This window comes from Stegostoma tigrinum, chromosome 8, assembly GCF_030684315.1.
Source record: "Stegostoma tigrinum isolate sSteTig4 chromosome 8, sSteTig4.hap1, whole genome shotgun sequence".
In the NCBI taxonomy this organism is placed as follows: Eukaryota; Metazoa; Chordata; class Chondrichthyes; order Orectolobiformes; family Stegostomatidae; genus Stegostoma; species Stegostoma tigrinum.
In genome coordinates, this window is record NC_081361.1 from 36,127,941 (window position 1) to 36,149,919 (window position 21,979).

The 21,979-nt window shown below is 41.8% G+C and overlaps 1 protein-coding gene across 1 annotated transcript in view; it reads right to left on the bottom strand.

The window, feature by feature from the left end:
* kcnt2 (potassium channel, subfamily T, member 2) overlaps positions 1-21,979 on the bottom strand; it is a 702,110-nt gene that overhangs the window by 379,654 nt on the left and 300,477 nt on the right. Inside the window, exons 9-11 of the mRNA XM_048538622.2 lie at positions 8,035-8,109; positions 5,738-5,821; positions 5,242-5,336 (exon numbers count right to left, since the gene is read on the bottom strand). Coding sequence (XP_048394579.1) covers positions 5,242-5,336; positions 5,738-5,821; positions 8,035-8,109 — 254 coding nt within the window. The remainder of the gene's footprint in view (positions 1-5,241; positions 5,337-5,737; positions 5,822-8,034; positions 8,110-21,979) is intronic.

The window sequence follows — 21,979 nt, forward strand, 5'->3', positions numbered from 1 at the left end:
CGCATGCACGGAAACACATGCACGCTCTCACACAAACCAACAGAAGGTAGTTTAACAGCCAGAAGTTAAAGTTATGAAATATGTTTTTTACTTTTTTCCATGTAAAGTACTTGCCAGTAACTCTTTACTACTTATCCTCTTAAAAGGCAGAAAATTGATTGAAGTCCCTTTCTGAATTCCTTGCAATTTGGCTGTGTTTCCATGATGGTAAACCATTATTTACTTTCCTAACTTTGATATTACTCATTATATCCATGAAGGTCAGAAAATGGAATTTGTGGTGTAAAACACTTTGGAAAGATCGAATAAAATAACTGCAATCATTAGTTTTGAGTTGTGCTTGGCCACACTCTCAGCCTGCATTGTTAAGGAGTAAGGTAAAAGAAATTCTGATATCATCCTACCAAATATATTTGGCTATTCCAGCAGTTTAGCTAGTAGAAATCGCACAATGCCCAGGATAGAGTAACAGTCATATTACATTTTTTATCCAGCAGAGGCACAAGTTGTGTCAATCATTTACACCTTCCACATATTGAAGGACAACTTCTGTTTATCAGGTCAGCTGCAGGAAAGTTTCGATGAGGATTGGGAAATTGGCATTCAGGAAAACCTTACAATCCATATCAGTACTTAGATGAGGGCATGAACTCAATTGAATGGCAAGGCACTCTGATTGGCCGACTCCTGTCCCTATTTCTTATGATCATCTTATAGATCAGGAATTCAGCTGAGGTTATTTCACAACAACTTGAGGCTAAGATTCCATTCTCCAATGTGGGTCACAACCTTTCGTCCATACACCACTTTCCTCTTTTAATCACAAATCCATTTGACAATTTGATCCCAGGCCACCTATAGAAGCCTTGGCTAGTTTTCAAAAGGCAACACACTGTTCATTTAATTTCTTTTCTTTCCAGGTATCAGGAAAAGAGAATTTGTCAGGATACAATTACATCAGTCCACCAGTCATTCAGCCTATTAAACAGGAACAGTCAAGAATAAAACGAGCTCCTGACAGGAGTGATCAGAAAAAACGGGGTGCCAACATATAAGGAAAAAAAAATTGTAGCTTATGAACTATATTCTCTTTGGATAATTAGGCCAGCATCAAGACTAAACAAGAAGTAATGTGCTGAGTAAGACACCATAAATATAAAAGTCAATATTTTTGAAGAAAACAAGTTTTTTTTTCCTCTGTCTCATGATCAAATGGTTTCACACACAGGGTTACAAGAACATGAATAGACCAGTTGGCTCTTGAGCTTGTTCTACCATTGAGTTAGCATACCTGCTCATGTTCACTTAATCCCAATTCCTTCCCAACTAATAACATACTTACCTCAATATATTGTGCATCTATGAACACCTGGAACAATTTGTTGATTTATTGAGCCCTGCTAAGGTTGCTACTGGAGACAGGCAAGATCTGAAAATGGCAGTAGTCTGCATGCTAGTTATCAGATATCATTTCTGGCACCAATTTTGACCACCAGAGTCAGGAGGGGAGGAGAAAAGTGGAAGAGTCACCTGATCCTCCATAAAACCAACCATCGAGCTCAGTAAGAACTCATTAGCACGGAGTACTGAGGATATGGAAAGTTTAACAGGGGGTTCAGAGGTTACAAGTGCTTCTGGGTAGACATGGTAAAAAGAAACAGGTAGCGAGTAGGATTAACCAGAAAATAACACTCAAACAACAAACATTTAAATAGTATGCAAGACAACTGGGAGATTGAGAGAAAGGCATCTGTAGGGCTGTGGCAGACAGTCAGACCTTGGGAAATGTCAAGGAAGGCCCTTGGTCTCGTGGCACCTTTGGGACAGAAGAAAGAGGGTGAAACTGCCAAAGCCAACTGAACAACTAAGTAGAAGGAAAGCAGCAGCTCACAACAGCAGCACAATTCTCAGATTCCGTATCTAATCCAGATCAGGGACAGGATCCAAGTCAACAGAAAAGACTCATCAGATTTCTTAACTTAAAAAAGCTACTATTTATGATAAATAAGCAAATTCAAAGCACAAACAACAATGAACTATCAACATTTAACCATATCATTTAAAGACCTCATCCCTTTTTAAAACATTTACACACACACATAAAACCAAAATCAGTGTTATGGGTAGTGGAAAATAATTGGGGAAAAACAGTTCAATTGCACCAGTCCTCAGGGTTCAATAAAGTGTTCCATTTTCTTTTCTAGACTTTCTGTTCTCTAAACTCCTTCTTTCCTTCCAGGGTCTTTTTGTTCTTTGCTGAACTCACAGGAGCTTTAGGCATTAATTGTTCACTTTCACACTCACTGGCTAGAGGTAACAGCTTCCAGCAAATTTGGGAAAAAAAAGATAACTGATTGTTTTCAGGCTTGAATTACTTGGCTTCAGAGATACAGAGAGAGCCTACTTCTTCCAGTGTGGAAACCTTTCTCCCCTAAATTGTTCACAGCCACAAGTGGTTCAGCTGCCCAGGAGTTGGAGAGCTGTCGTCAAGCTGATGCACAACAGGTCGCAGTAGCACAAACCAATTAGCCAACAGTTACTGACCAAAATTCACTCTGTCCAAACGCTATGGTGTCATAGATAAGAGATAATGGGAACTGTAGATGCTGGAGAATCCAAGATAATAAAGTGTGAAGCTGGCTGAACACAGCAGGCCAAGCAGCATCTCAGGAGCACAAAAGCTGACGTTTCGGGCCTAGACCCTTCATCCTCTAGGCCTGAAATGTCAGCTTTTGTGCTTCTGAGATGCTGCTTGGCCTGCTGTGTTCAGCCAGCTTCACACTTTGTTATCTTTCTATGGTGCAATGCTGTCTTATCACTTATTCTACTTCCTGCAAAGTGACAACAGTCTCACAATGAATTCCAGTGATGTGTTTTCAAACGTGCAACAATTCCTACTGCAGTCCTTGGTATTATCCTTCTGTAGTCCTTTGTATAAAACAGTACTGTTTCACTTTAGCCCATAAAATAAAGAAAAAAATAAATTACACAATCTTGAACGTACTTCTTCACCTAAGTACCAGCACTTCTCTATTAAAATTGTACCCCTAATCTTGCGTTCAAAATGTATGTTCATATTTTGCGGTCTGCCATCATTATGCTTATTCTGAATTCTTCTGGAATTTTCCTGGTCCTTTCTTTCTGATTTATGACTCATCCTCTGCAAGATTGGATAGATTCCTTTCTGTTATGTTGAATAGTTTAACTTCAGCCAAGTCCTAAGGGGAGGGAGGCAGCATTTCTCACTGCCAATCTGACAGCATTGCTTTCATCCAAGCTTTCTGCCTTTTACTTTAAACGAACTTGCTATCCATGCTGTGAAGCTTCCACTACTTCATCCAGCAATCTGTGTGGAGCCTTAAACATGTAACTATCGATGTGTACAAAATCCATTAACCCCCTTCAATTACATCACAAATCATTACTAGTTTAGTTAAACATTACCCTGTAGAAAACTGTGCCCACTTTTCCTTATCAGCAAATGTTTTTAGAAGTACACAAGTACTCAGAACAGACATTACATTTTTGCAGCTTTCATAGTTCTGGCAGTTAAGTGCATGGACTATAATTTCTTTGTTTCTCTCATCCTCTTTTATTGCATAAATAGTCTTGTTTACTTTGTTCCTCCGCTCCACCCACAATTTCTCCTTTCCAATGATTTATTAATTCAATTATATCATGGTATTAATCCTCAAAATATCCACTTACTAAATTTAATAAACTATTTATAGTTTAGTAAAAGAAAATGCATCTTTTTTCAGTTAGATTACTTTGAAAAATCATTTATCTCTACAGGGTTTATAGTTTGGAAAATCAATTTGCAAAGTTTCCGATAGCTGCCATTTATTCTCATCTTCTGCAGACTTGTCACTTAGCTGTGGTTAAGCAACAAGTCAAGCCATTAATAATTCTTCGTTGCATGAAAAGACTGCCTAATTATGTAAATACATCAAACATACTCCACAAATCGGAAAAGATTCAGGAACGGGACATCTTACACGACCCAAATCAGGATTAGTTTGAGCTGTTGACGCTGGGAGCATCGGAGATCAGCAAATTAAGTCTCAAGAATCAATTTTTACTCGAGGAAAATGTTTTAAGAGAGGTAGACAGCCACACTATCGTCCAGGTATGGTGCAAGCTTTAATAGAAAATCAAGGGTCACACTGGAATCATGCATTGAAATCGTACAAAATAGATTAAAACGTCAAATTCTGCGGACTCAAAATCCAATAATATTAAATCAGCATTGCAGAATTGAGACTTTTTTAATGACAGACTTGTGTCACAGAAATTGTGCAATTTGCAAAAGAAACTCGATTTCTACAGATTTAAAAACAAAAGCCATAATTTTCTTTATAATGATTTGAACGCTCCTTGTTCAAAAACAAAACACAGAAAGCCGATAATGCATTAGACTTCATGCATCAGAAATGCCGAACAACCTTGGCCACCTCTATCAATACCGCTCCAAAATCAACCGCTGGGAGATGCACAAGAGCAACTCACAGTAACTCAAAATTCGTGGAATAACAAAGATTATAAACATGAAATTCTCAGTAGGCGGAACAGATATCTTAGCAGGCGAGGATCTATGACATTCAAGTAGTAAAGTAAAATACAGAAATGTAGTCACATTCAGACATATGCGAGGTGTGTGTGTTTTATCGTAAATATGTGCTGCCTAGTAACAAGGAAAGCACTTTTTTCTAAGTAGTTTCAGCATATTTAAACAAAAGGCATGATTAATCACTCCAGCATTATTAAACCTAAGCATTTAGAAGTTTCTGTTGGACATATTCTATTAAAGTATGGCCCTTCATTGCATATATTGTGAAGGTCTGGGTTCTTAATTCAAATGTGTAGAATATAACTTTTAGTTTAGGAAACATTTATTGTATTCATTATTGATAAATGGCAATGTCTCATCAAGAAACTTGCAAATAACCCCAATGCACATGGAAGTTAAGTCACCTCAAGTTCATTAGATAACAAGTTACTTCAGTTTATTCAATATGGTCAGTGTTAACAGTCAGTGACTTAAACAAGAACAGCATTTACCATTTGGACCAGGAAAATGGTAATGTCTTACACTCACATGACTGAAGAACAATTTAATGAATTCAGTGGGTAAGTGGGATGTTTTGGATTTTATTTGCATTTCCAAAAGAAAACTCTAATGGTAGTTTTGGATCATACAGAAATGTGTATTTTCATCGAACAGTTTGATATAACACTTACCAGGTAAAAATGAGGCACAGTAAAGTGGATATGAGTATAAGAACCTGATTAAACATAGCAGATTGGGTTCTCTGGATAGCTCTATGAAGATCATTCTAAATGAATAGAAAAAAAATAAAATTAAGGGCAATGTCCTGTTTATTTCTAATGCCACATTCTATTGTTTCAGACAAAGGTTGTATGTGTTTATTGAAATGCGAAGGCTTGATGACCTAAGAGATGTATGCAAATAAAAACAATAATAATGTTTGCACTTAAACAATTAACTTGTAAATTCAAATGAAGTGTTAAAATGACCTAATTCAACACAAATTATGAAATGATATATCATTCAACTAATTACAGCAATTGAATTATCCATTTCTAAATTCTGGTTATTCAGTGAAATGCTAAACAGAGGCCCTGTATATATGTATAATGGGATGGAAGGATCCCATGATACTATTCAAAGAAGTACAGGAGAGACTAGGAAGGTTTCCAAGGTTCTCATACTCACAATCATATTCTCCAGGGCATGCTTGGCTAACCAGCAGTTCAGAAATACTGGGATGAATAGATTCCTTAATGGAGACCAAAATATCTGGAATCAAAGCAGTTTGGTTGAACATACAATTTCAGACAACTTGAGAACAGAATGGAAAATTTAATATCTACAGAGTAAAATGGACAATGTCACACTGACTATAAAATATCATAGAATGACCTAAGGATGGAAGACACTTGAGTTGAGAATTTAATAACTCCCAAAGGTGAGTTCAGAAGCAGTGCTGTAAGTGATTGGACATGAGGGTGTGAGGTTTTGAGCCCATCACCCTACCTACTTGCCTCTGATCTAGTCTGGGCTGAGAAGTCTTTCAGGTGGCCATCCCCATGGGCATTGTGGATCAACCTACAGCACATGGACTGCAGCAGTTCAAGAAGGCAGCTCATCACCACCTTCTCAAGGACAACTAGGGACAGGCAATAAATGCTGGCCCAGCCAGTGATGCCCACATTCCATAAGTGCATAAAAATGTCTGTAGCTGAAGAATCAGCAACTATGGTGTTGGATAAAATGGATTTCAGGGAAAAAGTATAAGGGAAATTAATGAGGTCAAAGACTGATAAGTCCAATGGACCTGATGGGGTGCATCCTATGGTATCAAAGGAAGTAGTTATAGAAATAGAGGATGCATAGCTAGCATCCTTCCAAGAATCCAAGACAACAAAGTGTGAAGCTGGATGAACACAGCAGGCCAAGCAGCATCTCAGGAGCACAAAAGCTGACGTTTCGGGAAGGGTCTAGGCCCGAAACGTCAGCTTTTGTGCTCCTGAGATGCTGCTTGGCCTGCTGTGTTCATCCAGCTTCACACTTTGCTATCTTGGATTCTCCAGCATCTGCAGTTCCCATTATCTCTGATCCTTCCAAGAATCCTTAGTTTCTGGAGAAGTCACAGAGGATTTAAAAACTGCCAATATAACACCTGTATTCAAAAAGGAAGAAGACATCAAAACAAATAACTATAGGACAATTAGTTTGACATCTGCAATTGGAAAAATGCTTGAGTTTATTATGAGGATGTTAGAAAAGAGGATTTAGAAATGCATAACATGAATGAGCAGAATCCGAATGTGTTTATGAAGGGGAAATCTTACCCAACAAATTTATTCGAGCTATTTGATGTGGTAACAGGCAGAATAGATAATGAGGAACCAGGAAATACAATATATTTGGATTTCCAAAAGAATCAATGATCTGAATCTTACTTTTTATAAGATTAGCTTAATAGGGGTCAGTTAGCTCATTTGGTTGGATGGCTAGTTTGCAACACAGAGTGATGCCAACAGTGTGGGTTCAATTTCTGTACATAATATCTGTTGGCTCTGTAAGCTGCTGGACATATTTCACCATAGCCCATGTCACTCAGACCCCTGTAGAAATTTCTTTCCTTGCCCCTGCAACTTGAAAAACCGATCCACTAACCTTAATTAGACAAAAGAAAACTGGTCTCCACGCAACTTAAAGGAGTACTGTTGTGGAAATTCAGCATGGTGAGTGGCTTGGAGGGGAATTTGCAAGTGATGGTGTTTCCATGTATGTGCTGTGTTTCTTCATGAGTGCAGGATAAATTCAGGACTGGGCACAACTAATCCAACTCCTGTTTTCCACTGGCAGAGGGAAATTTCAGCCCATTGTTCCTCTTTTGGAATTTAACTATCGTGTGCTTTCTTAACTGAGCTACAAACAAAAATGACAGGGAGCAGAAATTGGCACAATTATTTTGTTATCAAGTTTAGGCAGTTTGACGCTACCTTGTTTTAGTTCGATTCACTGATGGCAGCATGCAACTGGAAATGAATCTGAACTCTGATTAGTGAACACAAGAGTATATTAATTCATTATTGTGAATACAATGATCCATCATCGTAATTTACAATATGTCAGAAGCACGCAAACTATCTTCCCATACATTTATGAATATTTGAAGTCTATCCTTCACTTGAATTGAACATTAATTTCTGAATTGCAGCTGGAGTACTTTGCAGTTCGAGCAACAGAAAATTGAATAGCCGGTCAGATGTGACCTTCAAATAAATTGTCGGTGTGAACAGCAGGGGTTTATCCTGCCTGTGCTTTTTATAAACACAAAGAAAAAAGTGATTTGGTTAAAATAGTAAGTTTCTTTTTTTTTGGAATGCAGCCCTGGTGAAAAAATGTCCTTTGAATATGCTGCTCACGTTGGAAAAATATTAACTTTATAATCGCTGCCAACCAGACCCCCACTGAATATTTGATATCACAGACTGACTCACTGTGATGATAAAGGGCACGGTGTTGATCATCTCAAGGATGAAGGATATTCGTAGAATTTGTTCCCAAATGTTCCCCTGTGGGAAAGAAATAACCACAAGTAAAAGGTCAGAGACTTCAATGACTTCAGTATTAAACAAATCAAAAAGAATTAACATATGAAGAAAATTTATTCCATTATTATTTTTTTAATTCAATCAGAGCTGTGTACAATCCACTGATGCCTATTAAATATAATACTGGGTGCAGTGAGCTGTGTTTACCTCCATATCTAATGTATTGAACACTTTATTATTATAGAATAATACAGCTCGGAAGCCATTTGGCCCAACAGTGGTTCTATGCAAGGGATATCTAACTAATCCATTAGCCCTGTTCTATCCCAACAAATACTGAAAATTAACTTCCCCTTCAAGCTTTTACTCAATTCCTTTCTGAAAACTGTCGATGAATCTACTCTGACCATCTTTACCAGATCATTATAACTCACCCAGTAAAACATTATTACAATTTTTGCCTCTGGAGCGATTCCCAACACTTTAAAATTTGTCCTCTGGTTAGTGACCCTTCTGATATTGGAAACAGTTTTCCTTTATTTCATCTTTCGAAAACTTTCATAATCTTGTATATGTCTTTCTGTTCTAAGAAGTAAAATCCCAACCTGTCCAGTCTATCCACATATCTGCAGACCCAGATCCTCGGACCATTCTATTAAGTGTCACCTGCACTCTCTCCAATGGTCATTGTATGTTTCTGAAGAGTCATATCAGACTTGAAATGTTTACTCTGTTTTTCTATCTCTTGATGGTGCTGCTAGACCTGCTGAGACTCCAGCATTATCTGTGTTTGTTACAACAATGTATTTATTCTCTGGGTATGAGTTCTCACCTTGCTACGTAGTGTAGGATTAAAGCAACCAGGCGACAAGGATGGGAGTTTCCCTCCCCTAAGAGACACCAGTGAATCTTTTGCGTTTTTCTAATGATTCAGTTGCTGTCATCATAATTTCACCATAAACCATTAGGCATTGAAACGTACGTTCCAAAACATGTAATCTAAACTCCCAATCACTGAATTGTTGATCGAGTTTTTTTTATGTATTTCTGTAAGTATGGTGGGCTGTCACTTTAAAAGTCTGATCATGTGACATAATGATGACATCAGCCACTGTTTTGGGCAGTTGAACAGCTCTCTCTAAACTCACTACCTGTGAAGTGAGCACCTCCACAATTAAGCTCCTGCTGTATCATGCTTTGTTGTTGTGGTCCTTCTTGGAACTTAATAATAAGCACGAGGCTACCTTGCTCTGTCAGGTTCTCCTGGACATGTACACCATTTCTGCAATGATCTTGTGAGGGCAACTCAGCCACGTGCTAGAGAGCAGCTGAGAGCCGAGTGTCACCTTATCTCGGGAGGCTCTGCCACATGTAGTTCCACTCAGGTATTTGCTGGGCCAGCAGCGGGCCTTCCCTAGGAGATCTGGCAACCAATTGAAGGCCAACAGAGCTCTATCGAGGGGCAGCACCACCAGGAAGGTGCTGCAGGTACGACATCCACACAAAGTCTAGCAACATCACAGGACTCGTGGCTTGCAGCGAGTGATGGGAGTGGGGCTGAATGCAGGGGAAGGGGCCCAGCAGACAGAACGTGGTCCTGGTGCTCAGTGGCCACGCACTTCCCAAGACCAGGTCTTTCGATCACTGACCAGCTATCCACCCCCTGCCCAGAACCTGCCTTGCACAGGTACATTTATTGTGTCCTCCATCCAGACAACTGCCCTCTTTCTGGTAGATTAATTGCAGGATAAGATCCTTAAGTGGGCATTAGTTGACAGTGCGGAAGAAGAGACATCTACAAGTCTTCATGGCATGGACTTAAATTAGGATGAAAGTAGGAAGGTGGTGGAGTCATCAACTGAAAAGCTTCCATTACCAAAACCACCAAAGCTGAAGTCACAAAGTGCCAGTCAAAATGTGCAACAGACTCCTAAATATTTACATTTTAATTGAAAGTCATTGGCCTCCCCATCGTGTAATAGGGAACTGCAAGCTGTGTTTGATGGCTCAAATGCCTCATTAGATTGGGCACTGCCAGGGAAGCTTGTCAACTCCAATGAAGCCTTTGTTCTACTTAAAACACTCTTTGCAGCTCTATGGAGCCCCAGTACCTTTTTCTATACTAGAAGTGTCAATAGGTGCAAAATGTTGGGCCTGTTAGTTATCCTTAGTCAACACAGTTTCTGCAAGGTTTTTCGTCTTGCAGGACACTACAATTTATTGATTTAATTTGGACCATTCCTGAAAACAGCACTAAAGCTGGCTGCTCCATTTGTCAAGGAACTCAAATCTGCATTTCGCCCATAGAAATCCTCTTGCCTCACGATTTTACCAGCCTCATTTTGCTAAATGGCTTTGATAACCTCAGCCCTGAGTTAAGAAGCAACCCAACTAAATTGCAGTAATACCAGTGCCATGATATGTTACAAACACTAAGCATCACAAACTCAATACGACTCTATGGGCCCAAAGCCAAAAGTGAGCTTCTTGACAAGTTAAAGAGGCTACCATTCCTTTTGTTAGGACCGCAGCAATAAATAATGCATTCCCTTTGTCCTGCCAGCTTCCATGATCATTCATCCTGTGGTGCTCAACAGTGCCAACCTTATTTGGAGGATCAATGATGTCACAGAATTTCAGATCACAATCAGCATGTGGTACCAAATGCCAAGGCTGTAGCAGAGATGCACCATCTTTTGTGTATCTACCAGTGCCACAGTGCTACACAAAAATTTTGCATCTTCGCAAGATAACTCCTAATGCTTGAACTGATTCTTGGAGTTCTTCAAGATTGCTTGGTTAGATTGCCTGCTGGGTCATCTAACACAGTAGCATTAAAAAAAATCACAGCTATAGCAGTCAGAGATGAAAAAGATTGCTTGTTTAGTAGGCTGCTGACACTCTTGCAGTCGGTAGATCAGATCAAATGAGTCAGACATTTGAAAGTAGCCTTTCCACACCACCCTAACATAACTCAGGTCCCAAGATGAAGAAACGGTTCTTTCCACTTTCCAAAATTCTGAACAAGGCTATGCACAAAACAAGTGTCAAACTCTTCTCTAGTTTCATCCAAACAACCTGTTTATTTATTATAGTCAATACAGTGTGGAGCTAGAGGAACACAGCAGGGCAGGCAGCATCAGAGGAACAGGAAAGTCGATGTTTCAGATTAACACCCTTCGTTCAGTCCTCCGATGCTGCCCGACCTGCTGTGTTCCTCCAACTCCACACTGCATTTACTCTGACTCCAGCATCTGGAGTCCTTGCTATTTCCTGTTCATTAATTGTGGTATGGCGAGGGATCTTTCAATATGTTTTTCCATGGTGCTTCCCTTTGGTTAGGGGCTTTTGTGACACGGTGGTAGTGTCGGCATCGCTGGGCCTGAAGGCCTGGGTTCAAGTCCCGCCTGCTGCAAACATGCATCATAATAGATCTCAACAGGCTTGTTTACAAAGTATTTCCTTTAGTCAGAGTTTACTGGGTATATCATCCACTTTTTCCTTCTAAATGATTTTCCAGGAGGAGAATGATTGAAGCTTTTTAAGGGACATAGGTCAAACAATCACCATTTCTATTGAATTAGACAAGGGTTTTGAAAGTAAAAATGTACCATCTATCAATGACTGCCTGATTTTGTACAATGTGTAATTATTGCACAAGTTGGAATCTTACTTTCTTTTTTGGCTAAGCATGAGGTGCGCCGAGTTTGGTGGAATGAAACTCGCCAAGAGATCAAGTCAGTTATCGCACCGCATCTTACCAACCTTGCCTCTAGAGCAATGCAGCCAGTCCTGTGACTCTCTGGATACTGTCTCTATCAACAGCTTGCTGGTTGCAATGGAGCCACACGCCCAGCACCCGCAATGGATGCTGGAGTGATATGCACAACTGTACCACATCATCTCAGGCATTGGTCTTCAGGGCCAAATCTAGAGCGAGAGGTGGCCAGACAGCATTGGCTCCATTCCAGGTATCCCATTCCTCACATAGAGACAGGTCAGTGCTAGGAGACACTCAGCCACAGGAAGAGCCACACACAGCAATCTTGGCAATGTATTGCAGAGGTGGTCGGGCCCAGTCTTCCAACTAAACCCTGTCTAACCATGCCCCGTTCCTTCAAATTTCAGGCTGGTAAGGATCACCTCACCTCAGGCAAGAGGCATTTTCGCCTCTCTGGATATAAACACCCCTGGGGTCTCCACCAACACGTCAGGGCCAACAGGCTCCAGTACAAAGCATGGGGCTCCCTCGACTTAACCTGCATAACAGGGGAGCTCAGTGAGGCACAAAGAGAGGGAGAGAAGAAGGAAGGTTTTGAGAGGGCACATGGTGCTCTCAGCCGATACTTAGGTACATTGACAACTCAAACCATATTTCTGTGCAAGACCCAACTGTGCCCTGCAACATCATCCTCTGACAATGCATTATGTTTGGGGTACACAATGACCACTAGTTACATCTATGAGAGCATGGTTAGCTATGTGTTATGGACCAAACTCCCCTCAAAATATTGTAAGAAAGTACCCTAGGACCTAACTTGTTTCTTATTTTAAAGGTAGGTGTGAAGTGCTGTGTTCCAGATGCAAAACAACTGGTCAGAAAACTTGACATTAAGCAAAACGCAAATTTATTTAAATACTATAGTTAAAGTACAAAGGAAAAAACAAAGTATTTAGTGTAACTTAACTACTGGAAATTTTAACCAAATAACAGATACAGTAACTAGTACCAATTAACTGTTTCAATATAGTAACATCCCACAAACATACTCCTTGGGAAAAGGGCAAATTCTGACAAAGGTTCTCACGTGCAGTTCTCCAATTCAGAAGCTAAAAAAATCAAGAGAAGATTCAGAGAAAGCAGTGGCTAGGAGACATTCATTGAAGCTTCCAACTTTTTTGAGAACCCAAAGGCTTCTTATGTTACTGAAAAAAGCACAACTTAGAAACTTAGATCTGAGAGAGCTGTCCACACCCTTTCAGGTTGTTTAAAAAAAAAATCCAAGGCCTCCCAAGCTGTTTACTCAAGCGGTATTCAGTAGCCAATTCACTACCTCTGCCTTATAACCTCTCTTTGGAACAAAAAACCAAAGGACAAAATAACGTCTTAAAGTGACATCTTTGTCACAAATACATGGGCGTGGCATTAGCTGACTCAACACCTTAGGCTTCCCCACCTTTCAATATTACCTGCTGTTCTGCTAGTTGATTTTATGGGAGTGTCTATCTCAAGCAGTAATGGTGCCAGGGAAGGTACAACGCACTGCAGGTTCATGGTGTACAATGGCCAGAGAGTACACAGCCTGCACACAAGCACGCTTGAGTGCAATGTCCATGATTTCTCCTATGAATGGTGGTGACTGGTTGGAGACTCAGTTCCCTCTCTCTCACCCTCAGTTCACTTAACTCTCCCACTGCAAGTGTGACATGACTGGCTAACTCCGGTTGACATCCTTACTGACCCCTGACTGGTATACACATGACCCTGCCTGTGCTGGATCACCTTTCCCATCCTGGCCTCCAAGGAGATGAAGGATGGCCCCCAACCTGCTCCCTGAAGCACAAAGTCACAGCCTGTTCCGCAAAGTCGCTCCAAGCAGACAGCTGCCTTGTGCTGATGCGCAGCTACGGGGGCCTGTCCTTGACTAGCAGCTTTGGACCCACTAAATGGCAGGTGCTCCATGGTGTTGGGTGCGGACCAGTCCTCAAAGACTTTCGGGCAATGTGGTTCCACAGCTTGCTGCAGATGCACTGGGTTTGGCGCAAACACTGCTGCCACATGGTACAGGTGGTAGCTTAATGTGCTTACTGATGTGCAGGAAACCAACAAACACACTCGACTGAGCAATGTGCTTAGCATGGCGACCTTCCCAGTTGTATGGCAGTGCCAGTGCAAGGCACAGCAGGGAAAAACTTGTATGTTTTCAGCATGCCAGTTGGCACCAGGTGAATACACATTGAGAGAGCAAGGGAATGGGGCTGGTGAGCAGCCTCATGCGCTGTGCCCCTCTCCCTGTGAGGATACCATACTCGATGCGGCTGTGTACTGCTGGTGACCAGTGAGCAGTCCTTCCCAAGGGTAGGTTTGCAGGGCGCAATGTCTGGGTACCGCGTAATTGCAGGACAGTGGCGATGGCTCCCTGAAAGTCGGGTGTCCGTGCCATTCGTGAATGCTGTCAGGCAATCTGATTTCCATGGCAAGCTTTCCCAATGGCTAGTCTGTGTGGTGAGCTTAGTACCATTGCAACCCGTGGTGAGTTTGGCTGTTAACAAGGCATTCAACAACCAATAAAGAGCGTCAATTGGAAAACTTGGCGCTCCCTCATCAGAATTGCATCATGCCACTTGAAAAAAGTGGGGAAGTTACATCAAAATTTTATTAATAGAGGGATCGAGTTCCGGAACCAAGAGGTTATGCTGCAGCTGTACAAAACTCTGGTGCGGCCGCACTTGGAGTATTGTGTACAGTTCTGGTCACCGCATTATAAGAAGGATGTGGAAGCTTTGGAAAGGGTGCAGAGGAGATTTACTAGAATGTTGCCTGGTATGGAGGGAAGGTCTTACGAGGAAAGGCTGAGGGACTTGAGGCTGCTTTCATTAGAGAGAAGAAGGTTAAGAGGTGACTTAATTGAAACATATAAAATAATCAAAGGGTTAGATAGGGTGGATAGGGAGAGCCTTTTTCCTAGGATGGTGACGGCGAGCATGAGGGGGCATAGCTTTAAATTGAGGGGTGAAAGATATAGGACAGATGTCAGAGGTAGTTTCTTTACTCAGAGAGTAGTAAGGGAATGGAACGCTTTGCCTGCACCGGTAATAGATTCGTCAACTTTAGGTACATTTAAGTCGTCATTGGATAAGCATATGGACGTACATGGAATAGTGTAGGTTAGATGGGCTTGAGATCGCTATGACAGGTCGGCACAACATCGAGGGCCAAAGGGCCTGTACTGTGCTGTAATGCTCTATGTTCTAAAATGATCTTGATGTTAAGACAATCACCTTGCACGATTCTGCTCTACATCTCACCGTGGCCTACGCCATTCAGTTGCTCATAAAAATTTGCCCATTATCTTTCAAATGAGGGGACAGGGTTTTACATATTTACTGCTACAACTAGAGGTAATATCATCACCTACATTGCCCGCTAACACTGGCTTGCTGCTTGGCAATGCCTCAGCATGGGCGGAATCTGGTGGCAGACAGCAGAACTTTGTGGAACAGTTGAACTGCTGCACTGCGACAGTTTTGATCCAATTGCCTCATCAATATAAGCCAGAGGGCATAGTCAGTTGTTGGTATGAACTCAAGATCAGGCCAACTAATCCCAAGAAAAGCAAAGGCTGAATTCAGAACCTTTGCTGCAGGTGTCCCTGAAATAGACGCGGACTCCATCATCTCCTGTAGAGGGATAAGCACCAGAGCCCAGATGCAGATTGTGAATTTGTTTATGGCCTATCAGTATTACATGTATGCATGGCACAATGTCAATACGCCTTGAAGATGAGCTCAAGAATACAATCAGAAAATATCAACTTCTTTGAAAAATAATTTATTCTTTCACAGAGCGCCGGACTGACACTTATTCTCCATGTCCATGAGGAGGTACTGCTGGGTTACCTTTTTGAACCATTGCTGTCTGTGTGAGTGTGCATACACCCACAGGGGTGTTGGAATGGGAATTCCTGAATGTTGCAAGTGAAGAAACGATGATATAATTTGCAAGTCATGAGTTGCTGCAAGGTCCCTTCTGGATAGCGTGCACTGCTGCCACAAACGGTCGTGGTGGAAGTAAACATTTTAATAGTGTAGATGGGTGCATATCATGGGGCTACTTTGCCAAAAATGTTGTTGGTTTCCATGAGTGTTCTTGGAGCTTTAATTATCCAGACAGGTCAAGAACATTCTGGCACAATCCTGATTTCTGTCTTATAGAATGTGATAGGCCTTGTAGAATCAAGCGTGTGTTAAACACAGCAGAATTCCCAACTTCTGATCTGCTTCTGTAGACTTGGTATTTATATGGCTGGTTCAGTTCAGCTTCTGATCAATGGTAAATCCTTGGATGTAGATACTGAGGGATTCCAGAGACCAATGCTGCTGAATGTCATGCGTATTGGTTAGGTTCCCTCTAACTGGAAATGGTCAGGATCTAGCACTTATGTGGCACATATATAACTGCTACTTATCAGCCTAAGGGTAAAAAATGTCCAAATCTTGCTGTACATGAACATGGACTACTTCAATATCTAAGAAGTCACAAATGGTATTGACCATTTACTTCTGACCTTATCATGAAGAAAAGGTCATTGATGAAACAGCTGAAGATAGTTGGACCTCTTCCTGAGAAACTCCTGCAGAGATGTCCTGGAGCTGAGATGACTAATGATCTTTATGTCAGATACCACTCTTCCTCTTCACACCCACTTACCACTGAATGCAATGTTACAAGGGCTCCAAATGTCACACTTAGTCAAACACTGTCTTGCTATCAAGGCTAGTCATCTTGGCCTCAGCTCCGCAATTCAGTTCTTTTGTCCATACTTGGACCAATGCTGTAATATGGTTAGGAACCGAATAACTAGTAATATATGTTCCACTTGACAGCACTAGCAATGATACTTCCATAATTTTTCTCATGATCATGATTAGACTGTTGGGTGAGAATTGGCAGGGGTGGACCTATCCTGCTTATTGTGGACAGCACATACCTGTGCAGGTTTCCACATTGTTGGGTAGATGCCAGTGTTTTAAATGTACTGGAACAGTTTGATTACGGACTCAACAGTTTCTGGAGCAATCTTCAATACGACTGCTGGAATATTGTCAATGTCCATAGTTGTTGCAAAATACAATGCCTTCAGCTGTTTCCTGACATACTGCAGGTAGGATGTGAATTGCTTCAAGACTAATATGGCCAAATATTGTAATCCTGTTCCTAACTTAGATGATATCTGCCTTGCAGATGTAATAGACCAGACCAAATCCACTCAAAATATATTAAGATGAGACCCTAACGTTTTCTTGTTTTAAAGGTAAGTGTAAGGTGTTGCATTCGAGATGCTATTCAATTGGCCAAACTACTCGACAATAAGCAAAACACCCTTGTATTTTACCTGTTGTGTATAAATAAACAAAAGTAAACAATAAAGAAAAGAATTGGCTTAGCTGTAACCCTATTTAAATACTTTAACAAAATAATAGATACAATAACTCTGACTAATTAACTATTACAATGTAGTAACATCCCATTAGCATAGATTGACAAAGGCAAATTCAGAAAAACAGATTGTCTCACATACAACTCCAACAGTAGGAAAACACCAAGAAAGAAAACTCAGAGTGTGTAGCAGAGAGAGAGACCCCAGCAACAACTGCTGAAAGCCAAATCTATAAATCTTGGTTCTGTAGGAGCTGGACCCCACTCATTCAGGCTGGCTTCTATTGTTCCAACTTCAGAAAAGAAAACCCCAAGGCCTTGCAAGCTGTTGATTTTCAGCATCTCTGCTTTAAAACCTCTCTTCATAAAAAAAGGGCAAAGTACATCTTTTAAAGCCACAGTATTATCACACAGGTTGTCTCAGGAGGTTGTCACGATAGATGTTCTATTGGCTGATGTTGACCGGAGATAGTTCATCTTCTGCACAGAGGTGCTAGACTCCCCTATCATGACGGATGGGGATAGTTGTGGAGTTTCCTCCTCTTGCTTAATGTTTAATTGTCCACCACCATTCATAATTGGATGTGACATGACTGCAGAGCATGGATCATTCAACTATGCTTTTTGTATAGTGCTTCTAGTTCATTTGATTCACTTTTGGGATGTTGCCATCAGTGGCTGGTCAGCATCTATTGCCCATCACTAGATGCCCTTGAGAAGGTGATGGTGTGCTGCCTTCTTGAACCGCTGCACTCCATGTGTTATAGATTGACAGGCAATGCTTGTAGGGAGGGAATTCCAGGATTTTGACCCAGTGACAGCGAAGGAATGGTGATATATTTCCAAGACAATATGGTGAGTGGCTTGGAGGGGATCTCTCAGGCGGTGGGGTATGTATCTGCAGCTCTTGTCCTTCTAGATGGAAGTGACTGTGTGTTTGGAAGATGCTGTCTGGGGATCTTTGGTGCACTTCTGCAGTACATCTTGTAGATAGTACACACTGCTGTTCCTAAGCATCAGTGGTGGAGGGACTGGATGCTTCTGGATGCGCTGCCAGTCAAGCAAGCTGCTTTGTCCTGGATGGTATGAAGTTTTATGAGTGTTATTACAGCTGTACCCAACCAGGAAGTGGGGAGTAATTCATCACCTTCCTGACTTGTGCCAATTAGGTGATGGATAGGCTTTGGGAAGTCAGGAGATGAATTATTTGCTGGAGTATTCCCAGCCACTATGTTTATGCAGTCAGACCACTTGAGTTTCTGGTCAATAATAACATTCAGGATGTTGATAGTGGAGATTCAGTGATAGTAACACAGAGCTGCAAGTTCCAGAGCACAAGCCTTCAGTACTATTGCCGGAATGTTGACGTGGCCCATAGCCTTTCCAACCATTTCTTGATATCACATGAACTGAATCGAATTGGCTGAAGACTGGAATTTGTTACGCTGGGAACCACTGGAGGAGCCGAGATGGATTATCTACTCAGCACTTCTTGCTGAATATTGCTGCAACTGTTTCAGTCTTATTTTTTACACTGATTTGGTGGACACTTCGATCATTGAGGATGGGAATATTTGTGGCGCCTCTCCGTCCAGCGGGTTGTTTAATTGTCCACCACCATTCACAACAGGATGTGGCAGGAATGCAGAGCTGATTCTTTGGTTGTGGGATCACCGAGCTGTGTCTATCCTTGCTGCTTAGTCCTGTTGGTGGCTTCACCTTCACATCATTTTAAGGTATGACTGGTGCTGCTCCTGGCGTGCCTTCCTGCACACTCCATTGAACCCCCAGAGTTGATCCCCTGGCTTGATGGTAATGGTTGAATATGGGATATACTGGCCATAAGGTAGCAGATTGTATCAAAGTACAATTCTGTTGTTAATGACCCGTAGCACCTCATGAATGCCCAGTCATGAGTTGCTCGATCTGTTTGAAGTCTGACCCATTTATTTCAGTGATAGTGTCACACAACATGACAGAGGGCATTCTCAATGTGAAGATTAGATTGGATTCCTTATGGTGTGGAAACAGGCCCTTCAGCCCAACAAGTCCACACCACCCCTTGAAGCATCCCACCCAGACCCATCCCCCTATAACCCACACACCCCTGAACGCTATGGGCAATTTAGCATGGCCGATCCACCTAACCTGCACAGCTTTGGACTGTGGGAGGAAACCGGAGCACCCGGAGGAAACCCACGCACACACAGGGAGAATGTGCAAACTCCACACAGACAGTCACCCGAGGGGGAAGCGAACCCAGGTCCCTGGCGCTGTGAGGCTGCAGTGCTAACCACTGAGCCACTGTGCTGCCCAAGGTGAGACTTTGTCTCAAAAAGGAATGTGCGATGGTCACTTTTACTCATACTGTCATGGAAATATGTATTTGCAGCCAGCAGAATGGTGAGAATAAAGTTAAGCCTGTTTTTCCCTCATTTCGGTTTCCTCACTACCTGCTGCAGACCCAGTCTGGCAGTTATGTCCTTTACAACCCAACCAACTCAATAAGTAGCGCTGTCAAACCACTCATCATGGCAGATTTTGAAACCCCCACCAAGAGTACATTTTGTGCCTGTGCCATCCTCTGCGCTTCCTCCAAGTGTGGTTCAACGTGATGGAGCACTAATTAATCAGCTGAGGAGGACAGTGTGCGGTAATCAGCAGGAAGTTTCTTCCCCATGTTCAACCTGAGGCCATGAGACTTGATGGGGTCCAGAGTCAATGTTAAGGACTCTCAGGGTGACTCCGTCCTGATTGTATACCACTGTGCTGCCACCTGTGCTGGGTCTGCCTTACTGCTGCGTCAAGGCATATCAAAAGGTGGTGATGGTTACCTGACAGGTATCATTCTGCAAGTATGACTATGTCAGACTTGACTCACCTGTGAGACAGCTCTTCCAATTTTAGTACTAGTCCATTTACCTGCAATGACCACCATTTAATCTGTAGAGAAGATTTGCCTTGGTAATGTGCAATACTGTTTGACAATTATGTAAGTGATTGATATGGTGGCTTCAATGGAGGAATTTGGCTGCACAGGGGCCCAAGTTTGTCTTGTATCTGTTTAGCAAGGATTACTTTCCCTATGGTAATTTTAAAGCCTGCCATTCAAACGTATGAGTTGTCACACAGAATTTGTAGTGATTTCTGTGTTTCCCATTCCTTAATCTAAAAAATGATGCTAATGCATCTTAATCAGGAAGGATGCTCCAAATGGGACACCAAGATAGAAGATGGACAGTAAGTGGATTGAACAGGTTGTTAAGGAAAAGAAATGAGATCCACATGGATAGTTTCAAGTTGCCTGCTGATTTTAGTCCATCAGCAGATGTACAGAGGAGGTAGTATTGGTCACGTGGATAAGGAATCAGGGGGTAGCGTTGAGTAAGGGCTCATATTATGATGTGTATTTTCCCCTTCAACTGAATGTCAGTGCAATGTGTCCTATGGTGAACGCACACAACTGTGGTATGGCAGAGGACCAGAAAACTGTGCCATGTAGAGCCAGCAAGTTTGGTGCACAGGTTGTTTCTGATATGGACCTGTGATGCTTCTTTCTTTTGGATGCTCCCAGAAGAACAATGTCTTACCTTGAGTTGCACACAAATATTTTGGGCTCAGAGCATGCTTTAATCTTTGGCTATTCATAGAGGTAAGCACTGTTTTTGAGACTGGCATTCTGGTGGTTCAATATGTTGGATACGTTCTGAGAGATTCAAACCCAGTTTTGTTGTGGGCATTCAATTTTGTAACATCTTTGTTAAGGGTCTATAAGGACATGGAAGGCTGGCGCTTGTGCAGCACACCAGATGTCATCAGCCTGGATGAACTCGTGAGATGTAGCATTTGGCAGCTTATTTGTGCATAAACAGAACAGAGTTGGGGCTAGCATTGCACTTTGCAGTAGGCCATTGGATAGACGTCTCCATGCACTTCGCCCTTGGTCAAGATAGACTCTAACCACCTACTGCAAAAGTGTGTTTTTATCAACTGTCCCAGATCAGGTTGGAAACAGTCTGAGCAGGCTGGTGAGCCACGATGCATCACGGGTAGCTTTAAGGTCAGTAACTCACTACCTGTCTTCAGGTTCTTATGGAAACCATTTCTGATGTAAATGGTCACTGCAAAAATTTGGTCACCTATGCCAAGACCCTGAAACCAGCTTGGTCATTGTTTAGGATGGTTCCTACTGCTGAAGATATGCATTGGAGGATAAGACTCTCTTCATTAAATCATAGATGATTCTCCTAGTTTTATTTCTTGTGTGTGGGATGTAGGCATTGCTGAGCCAACATTTATGGCTCATTCCTGGTTGCTCTTGAGAAGGTAGTAGCGAGTTGACTTCTCTGAAGACAACAATAAGTTAGATTTTTGAGAAATCAACAATGGTTTCGTGCTCATCATTAGATTTCTAATTCCATATTTTTATTGAATTCAGATTCCACAATTTGCCAAGTCACCTGGACCTTTGGATTAACGTTCATGTGACAATATCCCCAGCCATCATCTCTACAGATTCAATATTGAGGATGCCCAGGGCAACTCCTTCCCAACTGCATACCTTTGTGTTGCCAACTCTGGATGGTAATTGTAGAGGGGAAAACTGTGCTGAACTATAAGGTTACAGATTGTGTTTGAAGTTAATTCACCTGATGCTGATGGCTCACAGTTCAAAATCAATCCCATTGTGTGCAGTGGTGGTGCCAAACATGAGAGACGGCATCCTCAAAA